The 27,064-nt window shown below is 40.3% G+C and overlaps 1 protein-coding gene across 2 annotated transcripts in view; it reads right to left on the bottom strand.

The window, feature by feature from the left end:
- Window positions 1-26,138, bottom strand: part of CYP7B1 (cytochrome P450 family 7 subfamily B member 1) — a 124,888-nt gene extending 98,750 nt beyond the window's left edge. Inside the window, exon 1 of one of the 2 annotated variants that reach the window (XM_021555624.3) lies at window positions 26,027-26,138. Coding sequence is in view for 1 of the 2 variants with exons in the window: in XM_021555623.2 (XP_021411298.1) it covers window positions 25,503-25,600 (98 nt within the window). In the remaining variant the exon portion in view is untranslated. Of the gene's footprint in view, window positions 1-25,502; window positions 25,687-26,026 lie in introns of those variants that run through there. The other variant, XM_021555623.2, reaches the window with a different exon arrangement.
- Window positions 26,139-27,064: the final 926 nt, after the last annotated feature.

Below are 27,064 nucleotides of genomic sequence, written 5' to 3'. Positions count from 1 at the left end.
GGAATGGATTGCCCAGAAAGGTTGTGGGGTCTCCATCACTGGAGATACTCAAGAACCACCTGGACACAATCCTGTGCCATGTGCTCTGGGCTGACCCTGCTTGACCACGGAGGTTGAACCAGATTGCCAACTGTGGTCCCCTCCAACCTGGCTGATGGTGTGATGCTGTGGTTGTATTGTCAAATGCAGACATGGAAAAGTCAAGTGGTTTGTTTCACAAATGATGAGCACAACAAGTCTGACTCTACAAAAGGAACAGCTATAAGCAGCAGCTCTGAGCAAATCATGTCAACATGATAATCTCTCCAGAAGAGAACTACAAATCCTAAAAGGTGATATAATCTAGCTGGTCCTGGATCTGCACCCCATTTAGTTATGCATTAAATACACAAAATCTGAACAACTGTAAGTGTCTGAGTTATTAAAATGTGTGTGGTGGGATGTACTTCTGGAGGCACTCAAAAGGTTACAAGCTCAAGCACGAGGCAAAGCACTCCTTCTGCCACACTAATTGGTCAATGTAAAAGCACTGAAGTAGGTATGTCTTGGTTTAAAAGAAAAAAATCATGAGTTGTGGAGGGGGAGTTGTTAATAAATCTGCCCTTTAATAAGGAGAGCCTATTACAAAATAATTTGTAAGTATATTAACCTGTAAAAGCAAATTGCTGATGGGTTAATGGGTTTAAAGACCTTGTTATGAAGAACTACTAAACATGTAGAAGAGTACTCACAATAAGGAAAGGCTGAAAAGTATAGACTGGAAGTACAGACTGCATTTTTTTTTCCATTATAGCACACTTGCTGGTACAGAAGACAATAATTTATGATAGCATTTTCATTTTGTTCCCTGTTTTATAAATTCTTTTTAAGCCTTTTTTCCCCTCTTCAAATTGTGCAGAAAAACCCCACCTTCCTTTTTTATTACATACATATTTTTTTCATGTTTTTAGGTATAAATACACATCCTTTCTCTCTGAGAACTTAATGGATGACTGGAAAATTGGTGAGAGTGTAACATCAGAGGTTTGAGCCTCAACAATGTGCAAAATAGATTTTTAACCACACTTATAAATGCTACTTTTCATTCAGGCCCAATTACTTAATTCATTTTACAAATTAGCTTCTTACAATCAGACCAGACACTTCCTGTTAAATCATGCCTTATATAACTGAGATCTTTATTCTGGAATATTCCAGAATTCTTGTAAGGCATTTTTTGGACCACAAAATATGTCCCTAACACATATTTGACAGGAAGGGAAGTGAGGATGACTTAAGGACTGGAAATCTAAAAACAGAGAATAAAGAATGAGAATGCTGCAATATACACTTAAGTTTTAAGGTGAATCAAAATAAATACTGACCCAGGAACCTGACAGCAGAGGAGATTCCTACATATAATGCAAACACTCTAAGGAAATAGATGAAGGAAGACAAGCAGGAAGAAAGAGTCCAGTGACACAGACATGATAACAATTAACCAACTAACACAGTTTTTAGGTCCTAACTCAAAGCTGAGATTTTTCTCCTTAATATTTGTCCCATGACAAAGACAAAATGAACAGAAGACTGACAGGCAGCTAAAGACACAGGCTGTGGTAGTCACTTCTGGCCTGTAAGTTTGTAATTTGCAGCATATATTGCTCAGCTCAGTACAAAGGCCACTTTTCCTGCAGCATTGTCCCTAAAGCTCAGAATGTCTTGTATCTGCTTTGTCTTTTCCTGGGAGTATTTTCTGAAGAAAGACCCACCATTTCCCTGGAGTAGGCCACTTGACCACAACTCCCGCTGCCAAGGGAAAACACTTCATTTTCTCTTTTTTCAGTGTTTTGTGAAAACAAATAAAAACAAGAAAGAGGCTCAGTATAAAGTAAACGCCAGAATTAACATCAGAGCAACTTCCGTTACTTCAGTTATTCTGATAGAAAACTGTAATAGTTAATATTGTCATGTTATGGGTTTTTTTCCTGGGGACACATGGTCTTTTCCCAATTTTGTACAGATAGCTGTCTGCACCAAACACAACCATCCTCTGACCAAGCTACAAGTGGAGAAGGGAGATAGAGAGGTGTGCCATTCTTTATGGCATGGTTCCAATACCAGAGCAATCACCAATATATCTTGAAAGGAAGGTAGTGAATCATTTTTTCTATGAAAAGAAGTGCTACTTTGCTATGAATTCCTTTGTTAAAACAAAATTTATTTATTTTCCATGTTTTTTAGCAAGCACAATGTTCTAAGATGGTATTTTAGAATTTGCTTATGCAAATTCAAAGGAGACCTCTTGGACACACTTCATCATTTCAAAATATACACTTTACACCTAAGAAAATGTATCAAAGCCACAAATGCTTTGGTCAAGAAGTTTCACCCCTCTTGAATTGACTGATGATATCATATGTTCTAGGAATATTTTTATCATCTGGCATGTTGCTCGGCACCATATGGCACAGCACACTGACAAGAGAGAAAGGACTAGTTTTAAATATTATATATATATATAGGTAGATAAAAATAAATGTTACACTTCTATAGAAGTATAAAAGCACTATTGCCCATTTCTGTAATTCTTATTACAGTAGGGGTCCATTGTGGAAGGTGTTTTTCATCCTCACATTGAAATACAGAAGAACTAAAGAAGCAAAATGTAGAATAGTTAAAAAAAAATAAATGCAACCTCTCAAAAAGAGCTTGAACTGAATGCAACACTTTTTTTCTCACTTAGCAATGCTTTTTTTCCCAAGACTTGTAATTATTGTAATAATGACATATTAACCCTTTCTCATGGAATTAATTTCATGCAGTTAATTCAGATAGACAGGTTTCATAGTCACTTATAATTTCTATATAGAGCAATAGTTCCAGTTCTTTCAGTACTGGAGGGGATGAAGTCTGCTGGTTTTCCCAAGTAAACTTTTTTAAATGGAAGCTCATGTCATATGGTATTAATAGACATATATATTATCTCTCCATTTTTCATCATTATTTGAGGTAAAATGACACTATGAATTTCACAAAATACTGTAATGAATATTTATTTAGGTAGAAATAGTGGGGTTTTTTTCTATTTGGCAAAGGAAAAGTAAACTTAGTGAACTTTTTTTTGTGAGGTCACTAATTGCATATGATAGACTATTTAGCCCAGAAAAGTGCTCACCATATTATTGAAATTCCTCTTTTATTTTCCTCTCTGATATCATCTTCATAATTCTTCATTCAAACTCAAATACAGCAAGATCTCATCTTCTCCTCTAATATGGCAATACCCCAAAATGTGAAAATGTGTCTAGAGACACAGAAAGAATATGTTTATATTCTGTGCTAATGCAAAGGCAAACAAATGTCCATGGCCTCCCCATAGTAATATTCTGCTGCAAATTTTTCCTTTATAATTTACCATTCTAAGAAGAGGATACTAAACTGAGCATAAATCTTCTCAGGCCTTTGGAAACGTCTTCCTGCCTATGCCATGTCTTCACCATATTTGTCTGTTTGGGCTTTTTCAGAGTATTTTTACACAACCCAAGCACGTAGGAAGTCTGAGCTGATGACTGAATGTTTATCTTCCTCCCACCTCCAGGTCCTCCACCTTCTCCCAAACCCATGCACAAAAGTCTACCACACCTTCAGAGAAACTTGTGCATATGGCACACTCTTTTTCAACTTTGCTACAGTTCAAATCTTTACTAAACCTGTCCATGCCCAAAAAGAATTGGTCCATCTCATAAGGTGCACTACACTCTCTTCCTGCCTGCCAATCCTGGCACTGGCACACTCCCCATCTTTACACCCATTCTCAGTTCCAGACCTTGGAAACAGTCTTTCACTCTCTTCCTCACCAGATCTCCACATCATATAAGATCTTAAATGAAATTACTGAGTTTGTCTTAAAATTGTTCCAATTATAACTGGCAGTTGCATACTACAGCGCAAAGTAGTCAAAAATACAGTGTTCTGAGAACTTTTCCAATGTCACCTGTTCCTTAGAGCTGAAAGTGCAAAAGAGATTGAAATAGATGGTTAAATTATGTACATTATACAGTATCAATAGAAAAGCAAAGTCTCATTTGCAAGAACTACAGTTTCTCTGACTCCCACCACTGAAGACCAAAGAAGCTGGAGGGCAGTGCAAAGCCATGGAACTGCACAGCTCAGAACAGGCTCTGGCAATCAGCAGGACAGATGCTGACATGTCTGAGAGCTCCTGAAAGTTGTCTCTGTGCTTGCTCTGAGCCTCAAAACCCAGCTGGGTTCACAAGCTGGGTTCACAAGCTGGTTCTTCATGCTGGACTCTGCATCAGAAGCACAGAGTGGAGGGTCATGGCTGTGTATAGTTTGTAGATCCTATGGCCACAGTACTGCCCAGTTTCACTGTAGTTTCACTGTAGCTTCACTGTAATTTCACTGTGGCTACAGCTCTGCACCTGAACAGTTTGGGGATGAAGGGGTGATAAAGAAACTGTGCATCATTAATAAAGCTGTTCTCATACTGTAGGGATGCACTCATCCTCATGCACATCCAGTATGTGAAATAAAACTATTCTGCTGTGAAGGGGCTTTTCTTTGAGTGCCAGGCAGACAGAAAACACCATTAGAGTTTGCACCTCTTACCATCAGTAGAGATACCCTGTTCAAGATAGAGTAACTATGCAGATGTACAGAGATGTAATAAATCACTGGGCTGGAAGCTGGTGTTGCAGTAATCAGTAACCATGTTCTGGATTATGTCCAGCATGGACAGTTCCAAAGTCAACAGCTTTAAAGAACAGTTTCCAAATGTTACAGGAAAGCCTAATAGTTGTAACTCAGAAGGGCAAAATTATGAAGAGAAAATGCAAACTAAATTTAGAATTCTTCGAGAGAATTTGAATTTCTATTAGCCAAAGTGCCAAAGGCTGGAAAACTATACAACTTGGGTGAGTAAAGAACTGCAAACAACATTTACTAATGAAAACTAAGGTCAGAAAGGGATATTCTATGGATATAATACCTAAAATACATAGTCTTACTTTAAGGATTATACTGTCCACACTTCACTTCTAATGGATATTTTCTTTTGCACTTCATAATCCTCTTAACTATGTCTCTCAGCCCCAGAGTCAGTTAGTTCATTGCAAATGGACATTTGGAGCCCCCACAGGAAGAAATTCAAAACATGGTAATGGCTGGTAAGAATAAAAATTAGAGGAAGTATATTAGAAACAGTGAAAAATATAAAAGGAAAGCTAAACTTTCTATGAAAGCATACTGGCTTGGAAATATGGGGAAGGGTATTAGTTATCAGCCAAGGGGGGCTTGAATTCAATCTTACATAAACAGCCCAAAAAAAAAAAAACTCTTACAAAGACACTATCTCTAAAGAGGGAAGGGAATCAACCACCACAGAGGTAAATGAAGAAGCATGGAAAAAATCATACAAACGAAAAAACTGAGCAGGCTTTCATCTTAGAGAAAGACATAGCAACCACCAGCAACAGGGAAACAACAAACTCTTGTTATAAATACAGTTTTTAAAACAAGAGGATGAGGAAGAAAAGGAGCTGGCTTACAGGAAAGTGCAGGGATAGTGTGGAAGATGTATACTCTCCAAAGACACGATGGCATTGGGCCACCAAGTGAATGCTAAGGCCCATTTCTAGAAAAGGGTCAGAGTATATTCTCTCCCAGACACTTGGATTTTTAATCAAAAAGATGACAAAATCAAGCATCTTACACCCCAAAGAGGCCTAATCATAACCAGGCAACAAAGAAACGTCTTCTGAAAAATAGTTACACAGAAACAACAGCACTTCATTTACCAGTCTTCTCTGCGCTGTTAATTGTCAAATTCCTTTGCCCCCAATCCCTCCCCCGTCACCATTTGTTCAGTTGTCCCTCACTTTGACTAATAAATCCCACTGTCTTTCCAGTATTTGCTCCTGTTCACTTTTTCAGCCAACCCTATGGATCTCCAATTCCCTGTGACTCTATTAAGCAAGGACAAGGGGTGGTTTCATAGGCAATTACGATGGTGAAGTTTCTGCACAGGCTCCAGCCACCCTCCATCCTTTACATTGAAGGATACCAAACATTTCAATATATAGTTTTGTAATACAAGATCACAGTTGACTCCAAAATTAAAGTCTCAAGTGTGCATTTACAGAACAGTGGAAAAGAAGCCAGTGTGTGAGAAACCTGCTCTCAAATTTTTATAAATTATCTTAGCAGTTAACTTATCTTACAGTTATGTAATGCTGGTGTGCAAATAGCTACAAGTTCTCTCAGTTAGTTTTTAATGTGATGGAGGAAGGCTAATGAATTGCAGTTATACAGGAAAATAAAATGAGATTACTTCATTCAGTATCATGGATGCCCAAACTTCAGCTTTGTTTCAGACCAGAAACTTTAGTGCATGCAATGACAGTAATAACCAGGATAATGGAAAGAACTGAGCCTACCAGAGAACCAAATTCATGAGAGGTGGAGATACATCAACTCACTGAAGTGACCAGTGATGCAAATGGTCAGGCTTTCAGTGACAAATTATAGGATTTGTCCTGTTAAAAATCACTGGCAAAACCTCATTTTGATAGATAACATGAACACTACCAGCCTCAAGGAATTTTATTTATAAAAACTATGTAAAAAAAAATCACATGAAAGACTGAAAAATTTTTTTCAGTGGATTTAAGTAGTTGTTCAAGTAAGTGAAAAATCTATTCGTTTGCTGAAATGAAGGACAGATGCATGGTAGATAAAACTCCGTGAAATACTCTGCAAATCTATGGGTATACATTAGCAACAGAATAAAACACTCCCCTCCAACTTCTGACAAAACTGAAAACATGGAAATAAAGATGTTAGTTAAACAACCCCCTTCTGGAAGAATGCTAATTAACTTTTATAGGTTACATTTTCTTGGTATACCGAAATCAAAATGACACAGCCATTTGTTTTCCCTGGCAAAGTCATGCACATCACTGATTATTCAGGTTTTGAAAACTGTGTATAATACATACTACCACCTACACAACAGCACAACGCTGACATTTCAGCACAGAACATGTTGAAGCAGTATTTCTGTACTGGAAAAAAAGAACAACTAACAAAGACATTTCCTAGAAGGTATCCATCGAAGAGAAGAGAATAATGTATAAAACATGGGCCTTTTCTTGAGAGCCTGAGGTTACAGATGCCTTTTTCACCACATCATGTTCCCAACATAACAAATCTGGCAGAAGAAACAGGTTGAAAAAATGGAAAGCAATTTTCATTTTGATTTTGCAGAGAAAAAAAGACTTATCAACTTCTTGCAGTAATTTTATGTGAGGCAGAGTACATTTAGAGGAATTACAAACAAGTTGCCTGAAGGTCTTTATTCTAAATTCTTTCCTGATTAAAAAAAATGTATAAATTATTGTTGCAGACATCATTTTTAATATGACAAGATGAAATTATTGTATTACTAATACTGTATCAACCTGTTCTGTTACTCCTGCTTATGAGAGAGCTATTATTTTCCATCCATGAGAAAATCCAAGACATCCTACACAAGTTTCCCCTGATAAGTTTCTAATTCCGTTTTTTGAAAAAAAAATTTAAAACTTCCTTATACAACAGGATGCTCCCTGCTGAGCAATGGAGGCACTCCTTGCTCTGTGAGATGCACCCAGCACCCACCAAATCTCTGCTGTAAATGGGCAATTTCAATGAAACCTGCAAAGTCGATCAGTCCAAAAATAGTGCAAAGGACATGAAAACCAGACTAGACCCTCACAGCACCCCTGGAATTAGCGTGAGGGTGAGGAACTAGCTAGGCTTTCTAGGGGGATGTGTATGTCAGGTGCTCTCTCAAATATGAGAAACATGGCAGATGACACAAAGTGTTGAATCCCAAATGTGGACAAACTAACTACTCATTGAACTCTTGACTAATCAGCCTGTAAAAAGAGGCTAAAGTTTCTACAGCACTATATAACAGTGCAATAATGAACTTATTTTTTCCCTGAAATTTAGTGCTGAACACTCAGCATTTTTATTTCAGTATTGAAGTAAAAGTGATTTGTGTCCCAGTGTGGCATCACTGCAGTAGCAAAGTCAAGATGACCTTCGGGTACCAATAATCAGCATAGTCCACCACAGATGACATAATTTAGAGATCATCAATACAGCACACAAACAGTATGATTCCAGCACTGCCAAAGCTGCAGCCCCATAGTCATGCTAGGGAGTCAAATCACAAATCTGAAAAAAGCCAAAGATTGGTTACAGTTTAGTTGCCTAACACATTTTGTGGTTTAAGGGAAAAAAAAAAAAAAAAAAAAAAAAAAAAAAAAAAAAAAAGGGAAAAATGCAAGCTCAGAATATCGTAAGTGAACTCTGAAAATGCATACGTTTCAACACATTTATATGAAACAAACTCACTTTAGAGAAGTTGTACTGGACTTTCAGTTCCAAGATCTCCAAGTGCCTGAATTGATAACAAATGGCAATTGACACTAAAGAAAATAGTAAGCAAAGGAAATCAATTTTATGGAAAAAAAGAGAGATCTTTTCCTTTTGAAAGTCATTGTCATAAAGCTGTAGGCTGACAAGACCTATGTTTTGATATTTTATAAAAGATATATCCCATGAAGCTTTTATTGATATTTTTGACACCAAACAGTACAGGTAAATGAATGCAAAGCTCAGACAAAAATAAGCACCTAAAATAGTATCTTCAGGAGTTAAATCAGAGTTAAAGGAAAGCTCCTTACTTACAAGCATGCATAACGCATCAGTTGTGGGTAATTAGCAGGTTAAGACTGCAGCAATGTTTTAGTCTGATAGTAGTCAAAAGAGAGTAGGGGTTTTCAGTCTGCAACACTCTTCTCATGAGCTCTCTTTGTTTCTAAAAGCTTTACCACCTATTCTACCCCAGTAAAAATACCTACCCTACACTTTTCTCATTTTACCCTGGAGTTGTATTCCCATTTATTTCAATCTTCATTATTTTATGAAAAAACACCTAAAAAAGTAATTATTTTAAATTTGAAGTAGAAACTGTTAGTTAAGGATTGAATACCAGTTTTAGGAGAAGTGATATTCCTGATGGTAAGGAAAAACAGAGCAGAGGACTCACACTCTTCATGACTGCAATGGCATAAATATGATCACAGATGAGGCAATTGTTTTATCTTTTGAAAAAAAAATAATTAATAATTAAGCTCTGTGTGGCTCTGTCTGCAGAGAAGGACAAAGATTGCTTCCCAGACATTGACTGAGTCCTGTGACTCACCCCGTGAGTACGCTGGGATTCCCAACAGCCTACCTTCCTTCTCCCCTCACAGCTGGCTTCTGTGGGTAGATGTGCACAGAAACACAGGCACATTTCACAATAGGAAAAGCCCATTATTTTTACTACCCACAGACTTTTTTTTCATACTAGAAGGAACTATATTGTAATAAAGTGGCCACAAGAAATTCTTAAAAATTTGATAGCAACAATCTGTTCAACTGGAAGCTACATGAAGAACTTCTCCTGGGGAGCTCTCACAAACTCAGGATGGATTTAGTTGAAGAAGTTCTATCTTAGTTTCTAGATGCCCAAAACAAACAAAAAATGCTATAACATCAGAAAAACTTTGTGGGTCAAAAGCCACTTTGTGACATTCAGCAGCTATGTTATTAGTTTCATCATCATGATTAGAGAAAATTCACATATGATTGGTTCACAGCCAGAAGATAGAAGTCATTGACTGTGCATCTTAATGTTTACAATTGCAAAAAGGCTCTACGGACTTCAACCTTCTCAACAACTCAAACAGAGTACTTTTGTTCTGTGTAAGTCAATAGAATTATACCTCCCAATATTTTTCATGAAAGGGGAACAAGCTTCAGATTGCTTTTGAAAAGTTAGTAAACCACTGGGACACACCAGATGGGACTTGGTAGCCAGTGTGGTTAAGCACAAGCATGCCAGGTCATGGAAAGAAAAATAAGGGGTGGGTTTGGCAGAAGTGAGCATGCCAACTCTGTCTAGCCACAGGCTGCTGATAGCGTTACAGACCCAGGGAGGAGTCTGAGAAACATGTCACTGTTTCACATTTTTGGGAATGAGAAAAGAGGTTGCCTCATGATCAGAGACAAGTGGCCATTACAATTCCATGCAATCCATAAATTCAAACTTGTGTGGTGTTGCATATAAAAGGAAACCTGGAACCAGCCTCAGTCTTGAAAGCAATCATCCAGCATGGGTGGATAGAAACCAGCCCCAGTCTTGAACGTGATCATCCAGCATAGATGGAAGTGAAAGTGATATTTTTAAGTAACCTCAGTTACCAACAAGAAGTGGTCTCATCCTCAATAAACTTTGAAATTCTGTTCAGAGCATAACATTAGAACCACATTTCCCCCCAAGAAATTAGTAGCAGTAAGGAGAGGAAATACTGTTGTACATTCTGTATCATACCATCAAACCAGAAATTCTTATTTGCCTCAGCATGAAAGCACTGATATGTCAAAAAACTTGAGCTTCTACACCACTTAGAAGCCCAAGTCCCACTAAAACTAAAGCTATTCAAAGACTTAAAAATAGCCATCACTTCAGCAATTCAATGAATCAGAATGCAAGGGGACTTCTAGGAATCCAAACTAAACTTGCCAATTATTATCCTTTACATGGTGAGTTTAGTCACCACATGTATGTATGGTGAGATGATGAAGTCCAGCAAAAGCAAAGAACTTGTGTATGGTCAGGCTGCATGTCTTTAGCATTAAGGTTTCCACTCCTTCCTGTATGGCCGGGTCTGCCCTAATCATCAGTAAATTCCATGTGAGCAAACATGTCTCAGACATGCAAAGGTGGCTCCTCAACCAGAAAGAGCTGCCATGGCAATCCCCTGTATGCCCAGGTTCTGCTGCCACTGCCAGAGGGCTTCTGCAGACACAGCCATGGTGAGAGGACAAACCACAAACCTATCTAATGCAGCCAGGCTGGCAAATTTTTGCTGGTTTTAACATGCCACTGAGAGATCCAGAGTCTGCAATATCCCAAAGGCACCCTTAACTACTGTGTATTTTCATCCTGCAAAGTAAAATTGCAAACCCTTCCTCTGTAACAAAATCCAAAGCCATTTTATGGTAGAAACAGGACTGCAGACCAGAGCACTTCTCCCTTTTCAGAAGCCTACAGCAGCAGGATTTGCTGTGATTTTGAACAGATTTTCTTGCTGCAATAGTATTTCAGTTGTTACTGATGTCCTGTGAACCACAGAAAACCTAAATCTACACACATCGCTTACAGAAGAGATTTAATTCAGCTGTATGATTAAGATCGAAGCTCTATGCTGTGAGCAAATATCTACCATCGAAGGTCTATACTGTCAGCAAATATCTAAAATAAAATCCTGGGTTTATCAAATTTTTTGGAAAATCTCAAATGTCTAAAGTAAGGCCAAAAATTCATCTTGAATGCTGCAATAATACAAAGTCTGATAAGGGTCTGTTAGCACTTGTTAACTGCTTTGACGTAAGATTAGAAGAATTAAAGATCTAAAAGTTAAAAAATTCCAGCTGCAGTAGATACTTTATAAGAAAGAAGATAAGCACAGAAAAATACAAAGGGACTTGAGATAAAGAAAAACTGCTAGTCTGAATGACAGAGAAAACTGCCAGAAAAATAAAGTAAGGCCTAAATGCACTAATTTTTTACTCTGTCTAAAACTGTTGAAAATCAGTTTGATCAGCCAGTCAAGAAAATTACGCTGATGTCAAGGCAATGACAGAATTATATAAATGAAGAGAATAGCGATGGCTCTACTCCCTTCCTGCAAGGAGTCCTGCAGAAGGCAGGTATGGCAGAAAAGGCAAGAAGCTTTCAAGCTATTCTTGACAAAGTCAAAGATAATAAAGAACTACAGTGGAGCTCAAGGGGAAAACTTCAAGCAAGACAAAAAAAATCCTGATATATCTTGATTTAACATAAAAAACTTAGTGAAACTTGTAAACATCAATAATTAAAATTATTGGTTAATAAGCTCTATTAGGTTTAATGTAAATTTTCTTCAAAAGCTAGAACACAGATAAACCCAAGATTCACAGAGTCTATCTCCTTTTAGATACATTCAACTAATAGCTGCCATCTCATTTCTGAGGCTTGAAATTCAATTATACTTTCTTAGTAATTTCACAAAACCTTATTCTAGCCTTATGCTTAAAATAATTATACAATTCTGGGGTAGATGAGTGCTTAGGGTGATGTTCACTTCAGTAAGCAAGACTTGGGGAAGGAGATGGAGACAAACTGATAACTGGGAAAGCACAGAGCCTTTGAAAAGGGTAAGTGTTGAAGTCCTCGCCCCTTAGGTCTGCACCCTTAGTGACAGAGTCCTGGCACGAGCTGAGCTGTTAGAGAAGTAACAATAAAAGTTATGAACTGAGATGGCAAGGGATCAGCCACAACCACAGGACAGGGCAGGAAGCTGGATGAAATTTATCTTCCTGATGCATGTTGACTATCCTAATTTCATTCTACTATTCTTTCTTCTGTTGACTGGAGATGCACTCCATCACAACCTGCTTTCAAGTTTCATCCCATCAATTCAGAAATCCCACACAAGAAAAACAGTGAGGAAATAAAGTGCAATTAGAGGCACTGGGTGTTAAGAAGTCACTCATGTTAGCTGACAGCTATGTTGAGGATCCATGAGAAATGGCCAGATGACTTACCAACAAAAGTGTTTCATTTTTTTGTTGTCATTTTGTCCACAGAAAATCCTCTTGCAGGTTCCAGTGTGATAAAAACAATTAGCAAAACTCACTCAAATGAAAAAAAAAGGGTCTCATTAGCCTAGCTTACCCTCTGAGCAGAGCAATGAGAATTCATGAAGACAACTACTAAAGAGCACAATGAATTTTGTGGACAGTAAAAAAAGTGAACTGAGAGATCAGACCAAAAAAAGTACTCTAACATCTATCAGAACAAAATGGATGATACAAAACATAAAACCTGCTGAAAGAGTGAGGAGTAAGAAATATAGACTTTATCCTTTAGTGACATAAATCTAGTGCTATGCAGTAGCCAAATTCTGCAGTCAGGTTGTAATTATTATGAAAAGATTGCAAAAGAGCCTAAGAAACTTACCTGAATGATGCAATCCAAATGTGCTTGTTGCTTCCCCCTAAACAGAGCAGTTCTGAGAAATGTGGTGTGTAAACTCTTATTTATTGAGGTTGCTTTGACCCACCCAACCCTGGAAAATTAAGGAGATGTCCACTGAAACAGACTGTCCAAGGATGGGCAAGATGTCCATCCCTGGAAGGGTTCAAAGCCAGGTTGGATGGGGCTTTGAGCAACCTGATCTAGAGAAAGGTGTCCCTGTTCATGACAGGGGAGCTGGAATAGATGATCTTTAAGGCCTATTCCAACCCAAACCAACCTATGGTTCTATGATTCTATGTTATTCCATGCTGACTTGCAGTAAAATTCATACTTCAGCAGGCAGCTAACTAATCTACCCCTTCCACAATCTTAAGAAATCTACTGACTCCCATGACTTTCCAGCACTCTGCTGCCTTTATGGAGATGATTTGGTATTTGCTACAAAAAGTAAAATGAAGGAACAAAAGCTGGGGGGGTGAAAATGCCCTGCACATGTAGGAATCCTAAGGCAGCCTTCACTTCAGAATCCACAACCATCACAGCACACATGGGGATTTCCATCTTCCAGTCACTTCCAATGCCACAGTCATTCACTGAGAACTGAGCCAGATGTGCAGTCTTCAATACAATGACCAAGGGATCAAAACCATATCTCTGTAGGGCATTTCCAGCACCACCAACTACCTACAAAGTTGCAACTATATGCACATATGGAAGAGTTTTCTCACATGGCCTAATAAAAGAAACTGATGTTCCAAAGCAGCACATAGTACTTGTGCTAAAAACAATTACAAGAAAAATCTTCCAGTGCTTTCCTTTTGATGAAACCAACTGTATCACTACAGTTTAAACAGCTTTATACCTCAAATTTCTACTGTGTACAGGGCATTTGAGAACAGTGCATCTGGAACTGCTGCAACACAATTTGGAGGCATGAGATAACACATATTCCTGACTCTAAACAATAGTTTCAGAGATATTATTAATAACAAAATATGCTGAAATAGTGTGGAAAACAAAACGATCAAGATTTTCTTTATGTCTAAGAAAAAAAATGAAGCATTGGTACATCTGGTGCCATTTGAATTATCGCTGGCTTTCACAGGCTTCATCAAAAGAATTGGCTGATCTTTTTCCCAAAACAATGAAGCAAGCATGCAATGCAGAGACTACAGAGCAGCAGCAGGCAGCACATATAAACTGGTCCACGCTAACATTCTCGGCAGTGGAGGAGCAAGCATAAAAAGCACGTTGCTTCAATCCACACTATATTGCCATTGAGACACAAGCAAAAACGTGTCAGATGAACTTGTCCATGCCTTTAAATATATACCTGTCTTTAAGCAGACATTTATTTGCAACAGCAGTATTTAATACTTTGAACAAGAGATTGTTTGTTTGTACTGGATGACATCTCAAGACATTTTTCATAACTTTTGCTTAAATCTTTTCAATTTTTAGAAGTATATATACCCTCTTTTCTTGAAGTGAAAACAGAATGGTAAGAACATCCCACAAAGTAAAAAATAAACCAAATGCAGGATATCTTTCAATGCACAGTTGTGTTCAAACACAATTTAATATAGCTAATGCAGGAGACATTGCAAAGGACTAGACCATGTGGGAACTAAGACTGGATGGGTCACAATAACTCTGCTTTATTAGACTTGGGTTTCCAAGATAGAAACACAAAGCTTTCTTTCTGGAAAGGAGATCATGAAAGCAGGAAACCTGAACCTTCTTTTAAGCCAAATAGATCTCAACATTGTCTTATTTTAGCTTCTTACCACTGAACAGACACAGCCCGCACAGTTTTATTTTAAAGTCTTCATAACAACAGGTTTTTAAGGCTCTGAATTTATTATAGCTGATGTGGTTCTATGTAAGGAAGTCCAAAGGTGGTGAAAAAAGTCCCTTCACTCATAACGTGGTAATACCAAGTAGGATCTAGCAGTGTTTTCACTACATAAAATGCAAGAAACTAAAACAGCTTATAGAAGAAAAAATAATTCTGACTCACTCACATATGCAAGATTTCTTTGAAGCTTGATTATAATTTTTGTATCTTAAAGCAGCAATGCCAGAAATTGAGCTGTCTGTTCAACCACAAAACCAGACACTGCGCAAGCAGCTGTTTCCCAAGCCACTGAACACTGACATACAGGGGGAACCTCTCCAGTCCTGCTGTGAACAGTTCTGTGTCGTGCCTTAACAGTGACAGATAATTTAACCTGGCTTTAAAGGATATTACGTGCCAGCTGCTAGGACACAAACTCCAGTTTCCCTCATTTGGTCATCAGAAGGAGCCCAGGCTCTGACCTCAGCTTGCTGCCCTTGTTCCATGGCCTATAAATGATTCACCATCAGTCAAAGATACTGTGATGGCAACTGTCAGGGAAAGACCTAAACATCTTTTGTGCTGTCATGCACTATGGGCTCCATTTCATCATCAGATACACACATCTAAGTCCTACTGCTGCTCAATCAGAATCTTTCAGGCATGTACTTAAGGTTAAAAAGAGCACCACATACAAGCCAGCCCTCACAGTACTTTTATTTTTCCTCCCAAATATCAATTCAGTGGGTTCATCATGTTTTACAATTGGTTATTGGATGACTCCTGAACTGAGACATTTTCACTTCTCCTACAGCTACACAGCTGCTACTTTTTAAACAGGAATCGCAGAAGAATGGTTTGCAGCCCAGGCTCTGGCAACATGCCTCACCCTCAGCTGTAGGTCTAGGAAATTTGCTATTTAAGCAAAACAGTTATGCTGAAACTAACCTAGTCATCTTAAAATCTCTTAAAAACATAAAAAAAAATCTGCTCCAATAGAATAACAGAAGTTTTTGAGAGGAATATGGAGGAGGAAACACATAATGCACTGGAAACAATTTACAAATATTGGTACCTACCAAAACAAAAGTAAATCTTCCATGGACATTGCTCTGTCTTAATGAAGTTAAGTCTGAGCTAAGTAAATATTGCAGTTCCTGAATGATTGAAGGAAAAAAATTATGATTTGTCATCAATCCACTCTTTGAGCTGTTTTGAGAGAAACTTCCCAAATATGACTACCAAAGCTTCTCATGCTGAAAAACCAGCTGGAGAGAATTAGCATGGTTATGATCTATCTCACACCAGAAGCTCTGAAGAAAAGCTATTGTAACCTGAAAAACCATGCCAGCACTGCAGAAGGAAACACAGAGAAGGAAACACAGAGCAGTACTTTCCTGCTAGGGATGATGACCAAACACTACTGTAGCATCAGGTGAGTAGACCAGCAATGGAACTCACTCAAATTCTCTCTGAGGAGATACTAGCAATTGTTCTTCTTTCCTAATCATCCTGCTTTTGTTAACTTGATTAAATTGAAGTTTCTAAATAGATTTTTTGGTTTTCCTTGGGGCCCTGTTAGAAAGCTGGAGACCATCCCTCTGAAGCCTTCAGAGACTACAGTAGCACTGTGTGTGATGAAGGCGCAGACCCACCCTCTTACTGGCATGCATACAAAGGCAAAGAGTACAAAAAGACTGAAAAACCGACGTCATCAGTTCTGCCCTCTGTGTTTTAACAGTAATAGTTTTCTCATCTTAAGGAATATATGTGTTGGTTTTGGTTTTGCTTTTATTTTTGTTTTTATTTTTGTTTTTTTAAATAAACAGAGCTGCCAGAGCTAATAATTGCAAAACTTCTGCATTCTCACATAATGCTGAAATGAGACTTTAATTTTTTTTCTAAATACTATATCACTTCAAAAAGTTAAAAAATGTGGCCATTTTCTATGATCATTTTTTCAACATATAATTGAAAAATTTCTAATTTTGTCCAAATCATTTTAAACAAGGCAAGCTACATAAAAATTTGTAATGACCACTCAGGAGAAGTCTGGGGAACGATCTTACGAGAAGCAAGACAATGGGGTAAGGAAAGAGCAGGCTTCTAAGCAGTTTGCTGATTTTTTGGGAGAGTCACAATAAATCAGACAGCCACACTTTGCAGCACTGCACTCTGCCTTAGCCATCAGAATCACATTGACTCGTACAAGAGCTCAAAGGAGGCAGGGTAAGGCTGTCAGCAAGGAAAATGAGTAGCTTGTGACAAACGCACACTGGCTCTCTGACAGATGCCCAGGCTGCCATGGGCCAGGAAGGAGACACTTCTTCAACCACCTACTGTGGACATGAGTCTACAAAGTGCAGTGTTGGAGTCCAGATTTTCACTGCACTGTCAGAAAGGGGAAGCTGCATGGTAGAGACTGTACTCCTGTAATACCTCATTTTAACTTCATTTTGTTCATCTGTTCTTTCTTCACGTGCCTCCATAGGCTTGAGCAGGCCACTTTGCCAGGACTCCATGCATATTCTCCAAAATCAACACGAACGCATCCATTGCATTCAGCTAGAACCTGCCACCACTAGGCCTACAGTATGAGAGAGCATTATTTTTTTAAGAGAACTGGAATATTGCTTAGGAAACTACAAGATTAAATCATGAGAAGCACAACCATAGCATTTTTGTGCTGATTTAAATTACGAATAGAAAGTACGAGCAGTTAAGAGGAAACAAGATATGTTCTATACAAGAGCCAAGATTTTTTTTTCCTGACATGTGCCAAACAAGGAGAAGAAACAGAAGAATCTGGCACCATTAAAAACAGTTTGTGGAGAAAGGGACTGAATATCTACAGCCAAGATCCATGTGGTTTGTAAAGAGGAAACTTTTGTTTTATGGGACTCTCAGTCAGCCAAAATTCACCCAGACGGCATGCAAATGGATATTAGCCTAAAATCCTACATGCTTCTTGTAAAAGGATCAGTAAATGATGGGGAAAGAAAAAGAACACTACTGAAGTTTGAAATCAGAATTCAAAATCTGCCTCATGGTTGAAAAAGTTAGTTTACCAGACAGCTATAATGTCATACATATATGGTAAATGTCTTGGAAAGAAAAGGCAGCAAGTTAAAGCACAAAACTAGAAGTCAGGAAAATGTGTTCCAAGTCTGGCTCCAATACCAAGGAGATCTATAAAACTTGGATAAAAGAGAAAAAGACTGCCAACTTAACAGTGAGATTTTCCTTAACTTCATATAGTGTATTAACATTGCACGTATGCTGTTTCCTTTAGCTTCTGTATTTACCCCACTCTGGCATTACAATGCACCAAGTTAAATAAGTGACTAGATGGAGTGAGAACAGTTATATTACTTAATCAAAACAAGCCCCGCCCAACTTCTTAATCAAATCACTTGACTGGGGAAAAAAAAAAAACAAACAAAACCAACACACCAGAAAAAAACCACCAAAAAGCCAAAACCCAAAAACAAACAAACAAACAAACAAACAACCCAAAAAAACCCCAAAAAACCCACAACAATTTTATATGGGACCATAATTCTCATAACTGCGCAAAACACTAAAGCAGCTGGCACAACCCAACAACTTAGCTGACAATTGCAAAAATACAATACTTAAAATTATATTTCAGCATATAGGAGAAAGAGGTGGACAGGCAACAGTTCCTCAGCATATGTTGAGCAGTTATAACATGCAAGAATTCTTTTCAGCATCTCTGACAACTCTCTGCGTGCCCAGTGAAGCATTTGTCTGTGTTATCTGTAAATCAAGAGACCATACTGACCTCCAATTTACAGTAGGGGAACTGAGGAGGAGTCCACAAGCAAGACTGCAAGCTGGGGACTTAGCAAAGTCCCCGCATCCCAGTGAATTCACTCATTCCTTTGGGGAGCTAAGACCCACGTAGCTTTGTGAGTCAAGCCTCCAGGAAGTCCTGCAGTTGCCTGATGATGCAGCTCTCTAGTTACATCACCAGTGATTAAACACCTCGGGGGGGCAATTTTACCATCATGCTTCAAGAAGTAGTTCATAGCTCATGTCAGGGGACACTAGGATTAAGATTTGCTTCTTTTTGTCTTCCTTCACAGCAGACTTTATTTGTAACGTTTCAGCTAAGATTTGCCAACCAGCTTGCTTTCCTCCTGTAAATCTGGTGGTAAGCATGAATATAATTTTTGAAGTACGATGTATTCATGTGGGTTGTCCTCATTCATACCTTTGGGAGTATCAGCTTGGAAGAGGAGCAGAAGGGTTAATTGTTCAGAACTTTCTGTAAGCACTGTGCATTTGTGTACAGCACTCTAGACGGATACTCCGTGCTTCATGTTGCACTGGAATAATAAAAAGAGCTGAAAGTGATTCTCTTTAATTCTTGCCCTTTGTTTTTATTTGCTCCAAAGAAGAAAGAACAGAAGAAAGCAAAATCAATAATTCAAAGGGGAGAAAATAATTATAGGCCCTTTCCACAGAAACATGGGGAGGAAAAAATCCCATGAAAGTATGAACTATTGTATTTTAGTCAGAAACCAGAAGCTAGCAGTTCTTATTGCCACTAAAAATATCTCCACCTCTCACACATATACATTTACCAGGATGGCATCTACTGATGGGTTTTGGATGCTGATCAAGGCCAGACCAGGTATAAACTATAAAGCTGAACAACCCCCAACAAAGTAGGTCAAGAAAACTGGGAGGGAAGGGAAACTGTTGCTAGGTGGCAGTGTACCTTAAGCAAAGAATTTTGTAAATCAGAGATCACTGGGAAGGTTTATTATCTTCTAAAAGAGGTCTTATCTTTAGTGTTGTCTTCAAAGTACTGGTAGGAAGTGGAACTCAGAATGTGCAGGACACACACACACACTACAAATCAGAAGAATGAGAAGCAGCACAAAAAAAAAATAAAAAAAAATAAAAACCTGTCTTGAAACACACTACTGTGCGAGACCCATGATATAATGGCTCCCCAGGTCTATTAGGGCCATAAGAAAAACCAACAGCCTGTGAATGGAGCCTTGTACACCTTGAGAAGGTTATGGTTTTGCTGACTTCATTTTATTCTACCCTTACTTAAGCTCTGACCAGTAGAAGAAAGCAAAGAAATAAGCTTCCACCACATCTTGGCACAGCAGTGAACAGTTGACAGAAAACCCAAGTGTGATGGTGAGAAAGAAAGGTTTCCTAAGGCTACTTAAGAAACAGAACTGTTACTTTTCTGCCTTAAACAGTTTCAGTCTTCAGTCCTTTTCTGAGTGGAGTAAGAGCGGACAATGACAGTAAACAAAAGGAGGTCATGAAAACACGAGCACTCCCTAGAGGTCCAATTAAAAGAATGGAGAAAAAGGCCTCTGCAAAAGGCCAAGGTAAGAAGGAAGAGGCCACATTTTTCTGGTATCCTTCTATCTGTCCTTCCTGATGTTCCCTCCAACTGAAAACTACCTTAACATATTGCCTAAATTAGCAGAAGTGGTAAAAAAGACAGGCTGATGACATCTTGTGAACTACAATTCGCTTGGTAAGAGAGCTGTTAGCAAGCTCACAGCTTGTCACAGAGAAGGATAAGATGTTCTTGAAGGCAAAGACAAAATCTATATTCTTTTCAACAATATCTGTCTGGGTTCAAGAGAGCAAGTTTGGGGGAAAGTATCTTAGATTAATGTAATTGTATAGATCAGAGGTGTTTTAAAATATAAAAGGGAAAATGAAAGACAGTTTGTTTCAAAAAGGCTTTAAATCCATAACTCAGGTCAGAGCAAAATCCTTTCTGAGAAATGTATAATGCAATTCTACTTATGTTGACTTCAATCTACAATTTCACTGTATAAGTTTGAAAAGTTTGTACTACCATGTTCTGCACCAGAAACTGGTCAGAAACAATATATTAGAAGGTGCATGTCCCATCTAATGCAGCAGAGAAATTGCTATACTGATGGAAAGTAAAACCCACAACATGTGCCATGTATCATGGCGTTCCGCACAAGCAATCCTGACCGTGAAGACCATTCCTAATAATTAAAATACCAACCTTACAAGCCTACAGAATCATGGAATAGTTTGGGTTAGAAGGGACCTTAAGGATCATCTAGTTCCAAATCCCTGCTATGAGGTGATTTAAAGACCCATCCAACTGGGTCTGGAACACTTCCAGGGATGGGGTAGCCACATTTCTCTGGAAAACCTCTTCCAGTGTCTCATCACCCTCATAATAAAGAATTTCTTCCTATTATGTAATGTAAATCTACCTTCTTTCATTTTAAAGCAATAGAATTGCAGAGGGAATAACTTTTACAAACCTGTCATTGATGCAACTCACATCAGGTAGGTTAACTTTCCAAGCAGTTACAAACTTCTGAGAAGGAACCTTTTTCCAGGTTTGGTCTGTATTTTCTTTATTTGAAAAACTTTGGAATGAAAACCTTAGGAGAAGAATTCACTTTCAATAGATAAATAGGGACACAACAATCTTCCACTTCTCTCCACTGTCCTATTCCCCTAAGGCAGTGGTTTTAATCTGTAGTCAGCCTAAGCCCCTTCTTCCTAGTAATTTACAGCATCTGCTCTTCGAGGGAGTCAGAGAATACTCTAGCCTTTCCCACAAATTGTTGTGTACAATCTGTGACCATTTTCAGTCATGGACATGCAATGAACACTAGCAACCAAAAATATGCATCAGTTTGAGCAAGAAAAAGTGGAATAGTAGTACACCTTTGGAAGTTAACAGGAAACACGGCCCCTGAAGATCTCAAAGGCCCTTCTCTAACTTGGGCAGTATCACTGCTGGAAGACAAATGGGAGTCAGCTTCACCTGACATCTCACCTCCTGCTCCATGAGACTGTGTACAGCTAGCGGAAAAGCAGTTTGAAAACACCAAAAGAAAACCACATGAAGCTGAGGTAAAACATGAAGACAAAAGAGAATAATCTGTACAGTCTCCAGGCTAGGAAATAATCAGCTTTTGCCATAGCAGAAATACTTACATGCAGCAGCAAGAAGGAAGTGCTCTCTGGAGAAAACACATTCCCTAACAAACAGCCTAGATAGGCTTTTCTTCACTAACCATTAAGAGGGAGATCTCTCTTAGCATGCAGAAGGCACTGAGACTCATTTGACATTGAGTTTAACTCAAATTATTTTTTATCTGTGATTACAGAAACTTTTGTTCTACTTCTGTTTCTTCACCATCTGTGATACAAAACCTGGCAAAGACTCCAATTAATTTCCTTTGTGTTATTACTGCCACAAGCTCTCAAATGATAAGCATTTATACAAAAGGAAATTCCTCTTCCTTTCTACTCTATCTCTGAGAAAACTAGTACTGAATTTACCCTCAAATCTTGTAATGCCAGGTTACACCAACTGCTCCAGTAAGGAGTACCTTAGCCTGAGAGGAAACAGAGTGGAAGCACCTTATAGCAAAAAAAGGTGAAATCCTGTAATTGCTTAAAGGAGCATCAGTGATGGATTTAGGAAGTTCTCTTCTCCAGGATATACAAACCATCATTATGCTCCTAGATGTGTAACTCTCAAGAGCTTCGAAGGTGGTTGTGCTTCACCTCAGTCAAGCAGAACTAAGGCATCACCCAGCAAAACAAACACACGGAACTCTGAAGTGCAAGTTAGTAGTGTTTATTTACTTACTTAAGCTCTTCATTTATATATACACACTTGCCTACTGTGGTAATCTTGATTAAACCCATGCAGGGCTGTGGTTAAGATGTCGAATTTGATCATTCTGGTAAAGTTTATCTTGGTACCTTAAACACAACAAACCCCTTATACAGGGTTTGCACAGCCTTATACAGGCTGCTATAAGCATACCAACATTAGGGCAACATATTAACTTATGTAAGAGCACATGCATGCCTGAAGTACCTACATTTCTTCTAGCATAGGCAAGCTCCACATTGCCTGTTCTTCTGCCCAAATGGCTACAATCCATGACCAGGAATATAGCCTTGACTTTGGCATTTATTTATGGAGTAATTTGCCAACGCTCCCTATGTCAACATGCTCCCGAATGTTTACAGTGGATTCCAGAGGGAAGGTAGAGGGTAGTCCACCTGCTGCAGGGTTTCTAAGATTCAAATAGAAGAAAGGGAAAGAAGTAATCTGACAAATGGAGGACACATGGGGATAGATAAACTGATAAGGGTCTGATAAGCAAGGGGAGATCACAGACTTGCACCAAATTTGCGAAGCATGAACTAAGCTCTAACCCCATTTTTTAATCCACTGCACCCTTAGAACAGCTTTTCTTCTCACAGATCAGAAATGGTTGTGGAACATCAGCAGGCTGCTGCTAAGCACCTCTATAGACCTCTTTACGCTAAAAGAGAATTAATTGCACATTTAACTGGAGCAGGATAGTACCTCAACACAGCACCTTTTGTTGAGGGCTGTACCACACAGAAGTTGATGGATTTTATCATTTGTTATTTGCTTGCTCTCTAGTGCTTTGTACAGTTCTTTGAGAAACAGCATAGGCTTTCAAGTAGTTAATTAATCAAATAGTGGTTTGGTTTTTGGGACAAGACAGTACACTTTCTTGTGAGGTCTTCTGTGTAACATCATTCTCCTGCGACACAAGCATCCAAACTCTAAACAGTGCACTTGAAAAACTCGACAGCCATAAGGGGTATAAGAATAATTCAGAATGGGTTTTTTGATCTTTTTTTCCCTACCACTCACATCTGGCTGAAAACTTTACAAGAAACAGCTTTGCCTGTTTCCATTTTCAAAAATTCTGCCTTTTACAATTGTACTAGAATTTAAACTAATGACAGGCACAATTTTATAATATGGCTGAGGCAGTATAATATCTTCTAGCCTTAAAAAGACATCCCATCCCATTTGCCTTCCTGCTCCCCTTTTGTTTTCTGTGCTGATGTTCTTTAGGAAGCTAGACTAACAGCAAACTAAACCTGTCAAAACAATAAATAGTTTTTATGTGTTTAATTCCCAGAATAAACTCACAGAGGGTCAGAGGAGCAACATGAATGATGATGAGGAGGAGGAGTAACCTGTCAAGCAGCAACTGTCCACTTCATAAACTGAACTGAAGCATGAAGCATCATCACAAACTATTCTGTCAAGCAGTTTGTGTTATTGGATGACCCCACTCAAATATTGGGATGGATGGGATTGATGTCTCCTTAAGGGAGACACCCCTTATTGGGATGGATGGGATGGATGCCTCCTTAAGGGATTGGGCTAAGTCAAATCGCATATAATAATGGCTCCAAATCAGACACCATGGAAATACCCTATCTCTGTTTACAGATGTCTTCTGCGATCAAAACATAAATTTTCACTGTTTTTCAATTCATTCTATACATGGTCCCAAAGTTAGGGGTATTGGTCTAAAAATTGCCAGACTGCCCTCCTAACTTTTTTTAGAACCTAGTAGTGCAATTTATTTTTTGCATTTGCTTGTCTACATTTTCCAAAATAACTTACAATTATTAGGAAAACGAAGAGTTTACTATTCAGAATTACATCTATAATTTCCTACACATCTCATTTTATGAATTAAAAATAAACAAAAAAATAGTGAATATTGATCCCTCCCCTTCTTCACTCCTCCACCAACAGCCTTTATACACATTTATTCATCAGTCGCAGAAGAGACACTGAAGAGCATCGAGTATTGGCTTCACATGACCAACCATTTCACTTCATCAGGTGAAAAATACCTGGGAAAATGTCAGCATATAAAGTAACAGGTATTCAGAAAGCATAGTTACAGAGAGTGCTTCTTTTGCCCTCAAAAAAACCTGCACGATCTTGAAATGTCCCAGAACACGTGTGTACCTTCTTTGAGTTTATAGATTATACACTGAAATAAACTAAAGGCAACAGCATGAGAAAAACTAACAGGAGTCACTAGAATGTCCATGACCCAAGCTACTCAGCACAAAGAGAAGGGCAGCGATGTCGCAACCCCGCGGCAGCGGCGGCCGCAGGTACGGCAGGCGCACCTCGGGCTCCGCGGGACAGCTGCGCGGGCCGCTCTGGGTCTCTGCTGCTACACGGCGCGTAGGGCTCGCATTCAGGTTCCCCGCAAACCCCAGCGTCGCGTCCGCTCAACAAGCCGAACTGCCCGGGGATGCGCTACGTCCGCAGCTCCTTTCGGAGCACGGGATCCCACGCACACCCGGGAGGAGACCAGAATCCCACCCCCGTGGGAGGCCAGAATGCCACGTGCCCGCGCCGCCCCCGCCCGAGGCCAGGCGAGGAGCCGCCGCCGCCCGCCGCGCCTCCCCGCCCCTCCCTCGGCCCCGGCGGCGCGGCTGCTGCCCGCGGCCCCGGCGCCGGCCCGGCCGCAGCGGGAGCCGCCGCCCCCGGGGCCGCCATCCCGCGGGGGCCGCCGCCCCCGGCCCGGCGGGCGCTGATAGGGCGGCCCGAGCGGAGGGGCGGGCGGAGAGCAGCGCGGCCCAATGCGCGGCTCGGCGGCGCCGCGCCCGCCGGCAGCCCCGCTCCCCGGCCCGGCCGTGCAGGAATGCGGCGGCCGCCCCCCGCCCCGGTACCTTCTCCTCCTGCAGAGCACGCACACGGCCCAGAGCAGCAGCGCGGCGGCGGCGGCCGCCCCGCCGTAGGTGCCGAGCGGCAGCGTGTCGGGGCCCATGCTGGCGGCGCTCGCCTCGCCGGCTGCTGGTGCCTCGCCGCCGCCGCCGGGGAGGAAAGTTTCGCCCGTCCTCCCGCTCCCGGCAGGAGAGGCGCCCGGCCGGCCGTCCCTCCCCGCCCACCCCGAACCCAGGGGGCTGGGTTTGGCCGCTCGGAGCCGGACTTGGCGAGTGGGCCCGGTGCGACCCGGCCGGCTCCTCCCCGGGGAGCGCCCAGAGCGGGGAGGGTCGCGCCCGCCCGCCCCCGCGGCTTCCCGGCGGCGGAGGAGGGGGAGCCCCAGCCTTCGGCTTGCCGGGAAAAGGCTCTGATGCGGCGGGAAGGTGCCGGGACGGAGACCCGGGAATGATGGGGGCATCTCAGTGCTCCCCGCCCTCCAATCCCTTTCAGCCGTCACGGCACCCTGGGAGGGTCCCGGTGCCCCGCAAACCTGGCCTCGGGTGGCGGAGTGGCCGTGGCGTGTTCCCAGTGCGAACAGTGTCAGACTCGGACAGGTGGCAGCTGTGGCAGCCCTTTGGCATCCGCTTGGTTTTGATACGGACCCCTTAAAAAGCAAGGCAACATCCCACAGCTTCATAAAACTTAATCTGAGGTACGATAACAAATAGCGAGGGTTGGTTCTTAATACTTTATGTGAAGAAACTGGGTCCACTCCTCGCACTGTGCCAGCCTCTCTGGTGTGTTACAGAGTACAAGAGAGGAAGGAGGAGGTGAGAGACAAAAAACAACGAGGAGATCCCCAGAGAGAGGACCTGGGATGAGGTGGGGAGGTAAAGAGTTCAATACTTCGTGGCAGGGCAGGGACTAACAAAACACCAGGGCAGCAGCAGTACCTTACCGCTCCACTGCCATTTGGTACAAGGTACACTCAAATGTTGATGTGATATAAGACACTGTTCAATGAGAATTCACACTGAGAAATGGCGTAACATCCTTCAGGTTTTGGAGTTGTGGTTCAGTTGAATGCTGACAGACAAGTTCATGCTCATTTTCAGCCGCATGCAGTATCATATGTTGTATGTTTCATAATGCTTGATGGTTTATATATTCCTTTCATCTTGGAAACAAATTGTAGAACACCAGTCTTCTGACTTGTCCTGTTGCAAGTTTTTTTCAGAATTGTAGAGTCCCAAATGTATCTTAGCAGATAAAAAAGTCAGTTAACTAAACACCTTCCTTAGCAGATTTCATTATTTTTTAAAACCTGGGGCATATCTGAGGGTTTGAAGTCATCAGACCTGTGTGTCTTCTTCCTCAGACATTCCTTTTAGTTGCAGTGAGATATTTTGAAATGCTATTTTGTTAATCAGTAAAAATCAAAGTAGTGAGTCTCACACTAAAATTGACCCAAATCTGAACAACATTGCTTAAAACTATCAGCTGTCTAGCCTTCCTGAGACTAAAAAATCAGACACCCTTATTGTGCAATATGATGCATGGAGGGAAACCATCAGAGAAACTAATGCTT

The sequence above is a fragment of the Lonchura striata genome, chromosome 1, assembly GCF_046129695.1.
Source record: "Lonchura striata isolate bLonStr1 chromosome 1, bLonStr1.mat, whole genome shotgun sequence".
Taxonomy (NCBI): domain Eukaryota; kingdom Metazoa; phylum Chordata; class Aves; order Passeriformes; family Estrildidae; genus Lonchura; species Lonchura striata.
The sequence above is the reverse complement of the archived record's forward strand: the minus strand, read 5'-3'. Positions and strand labels throughout refer to the sequence as shown.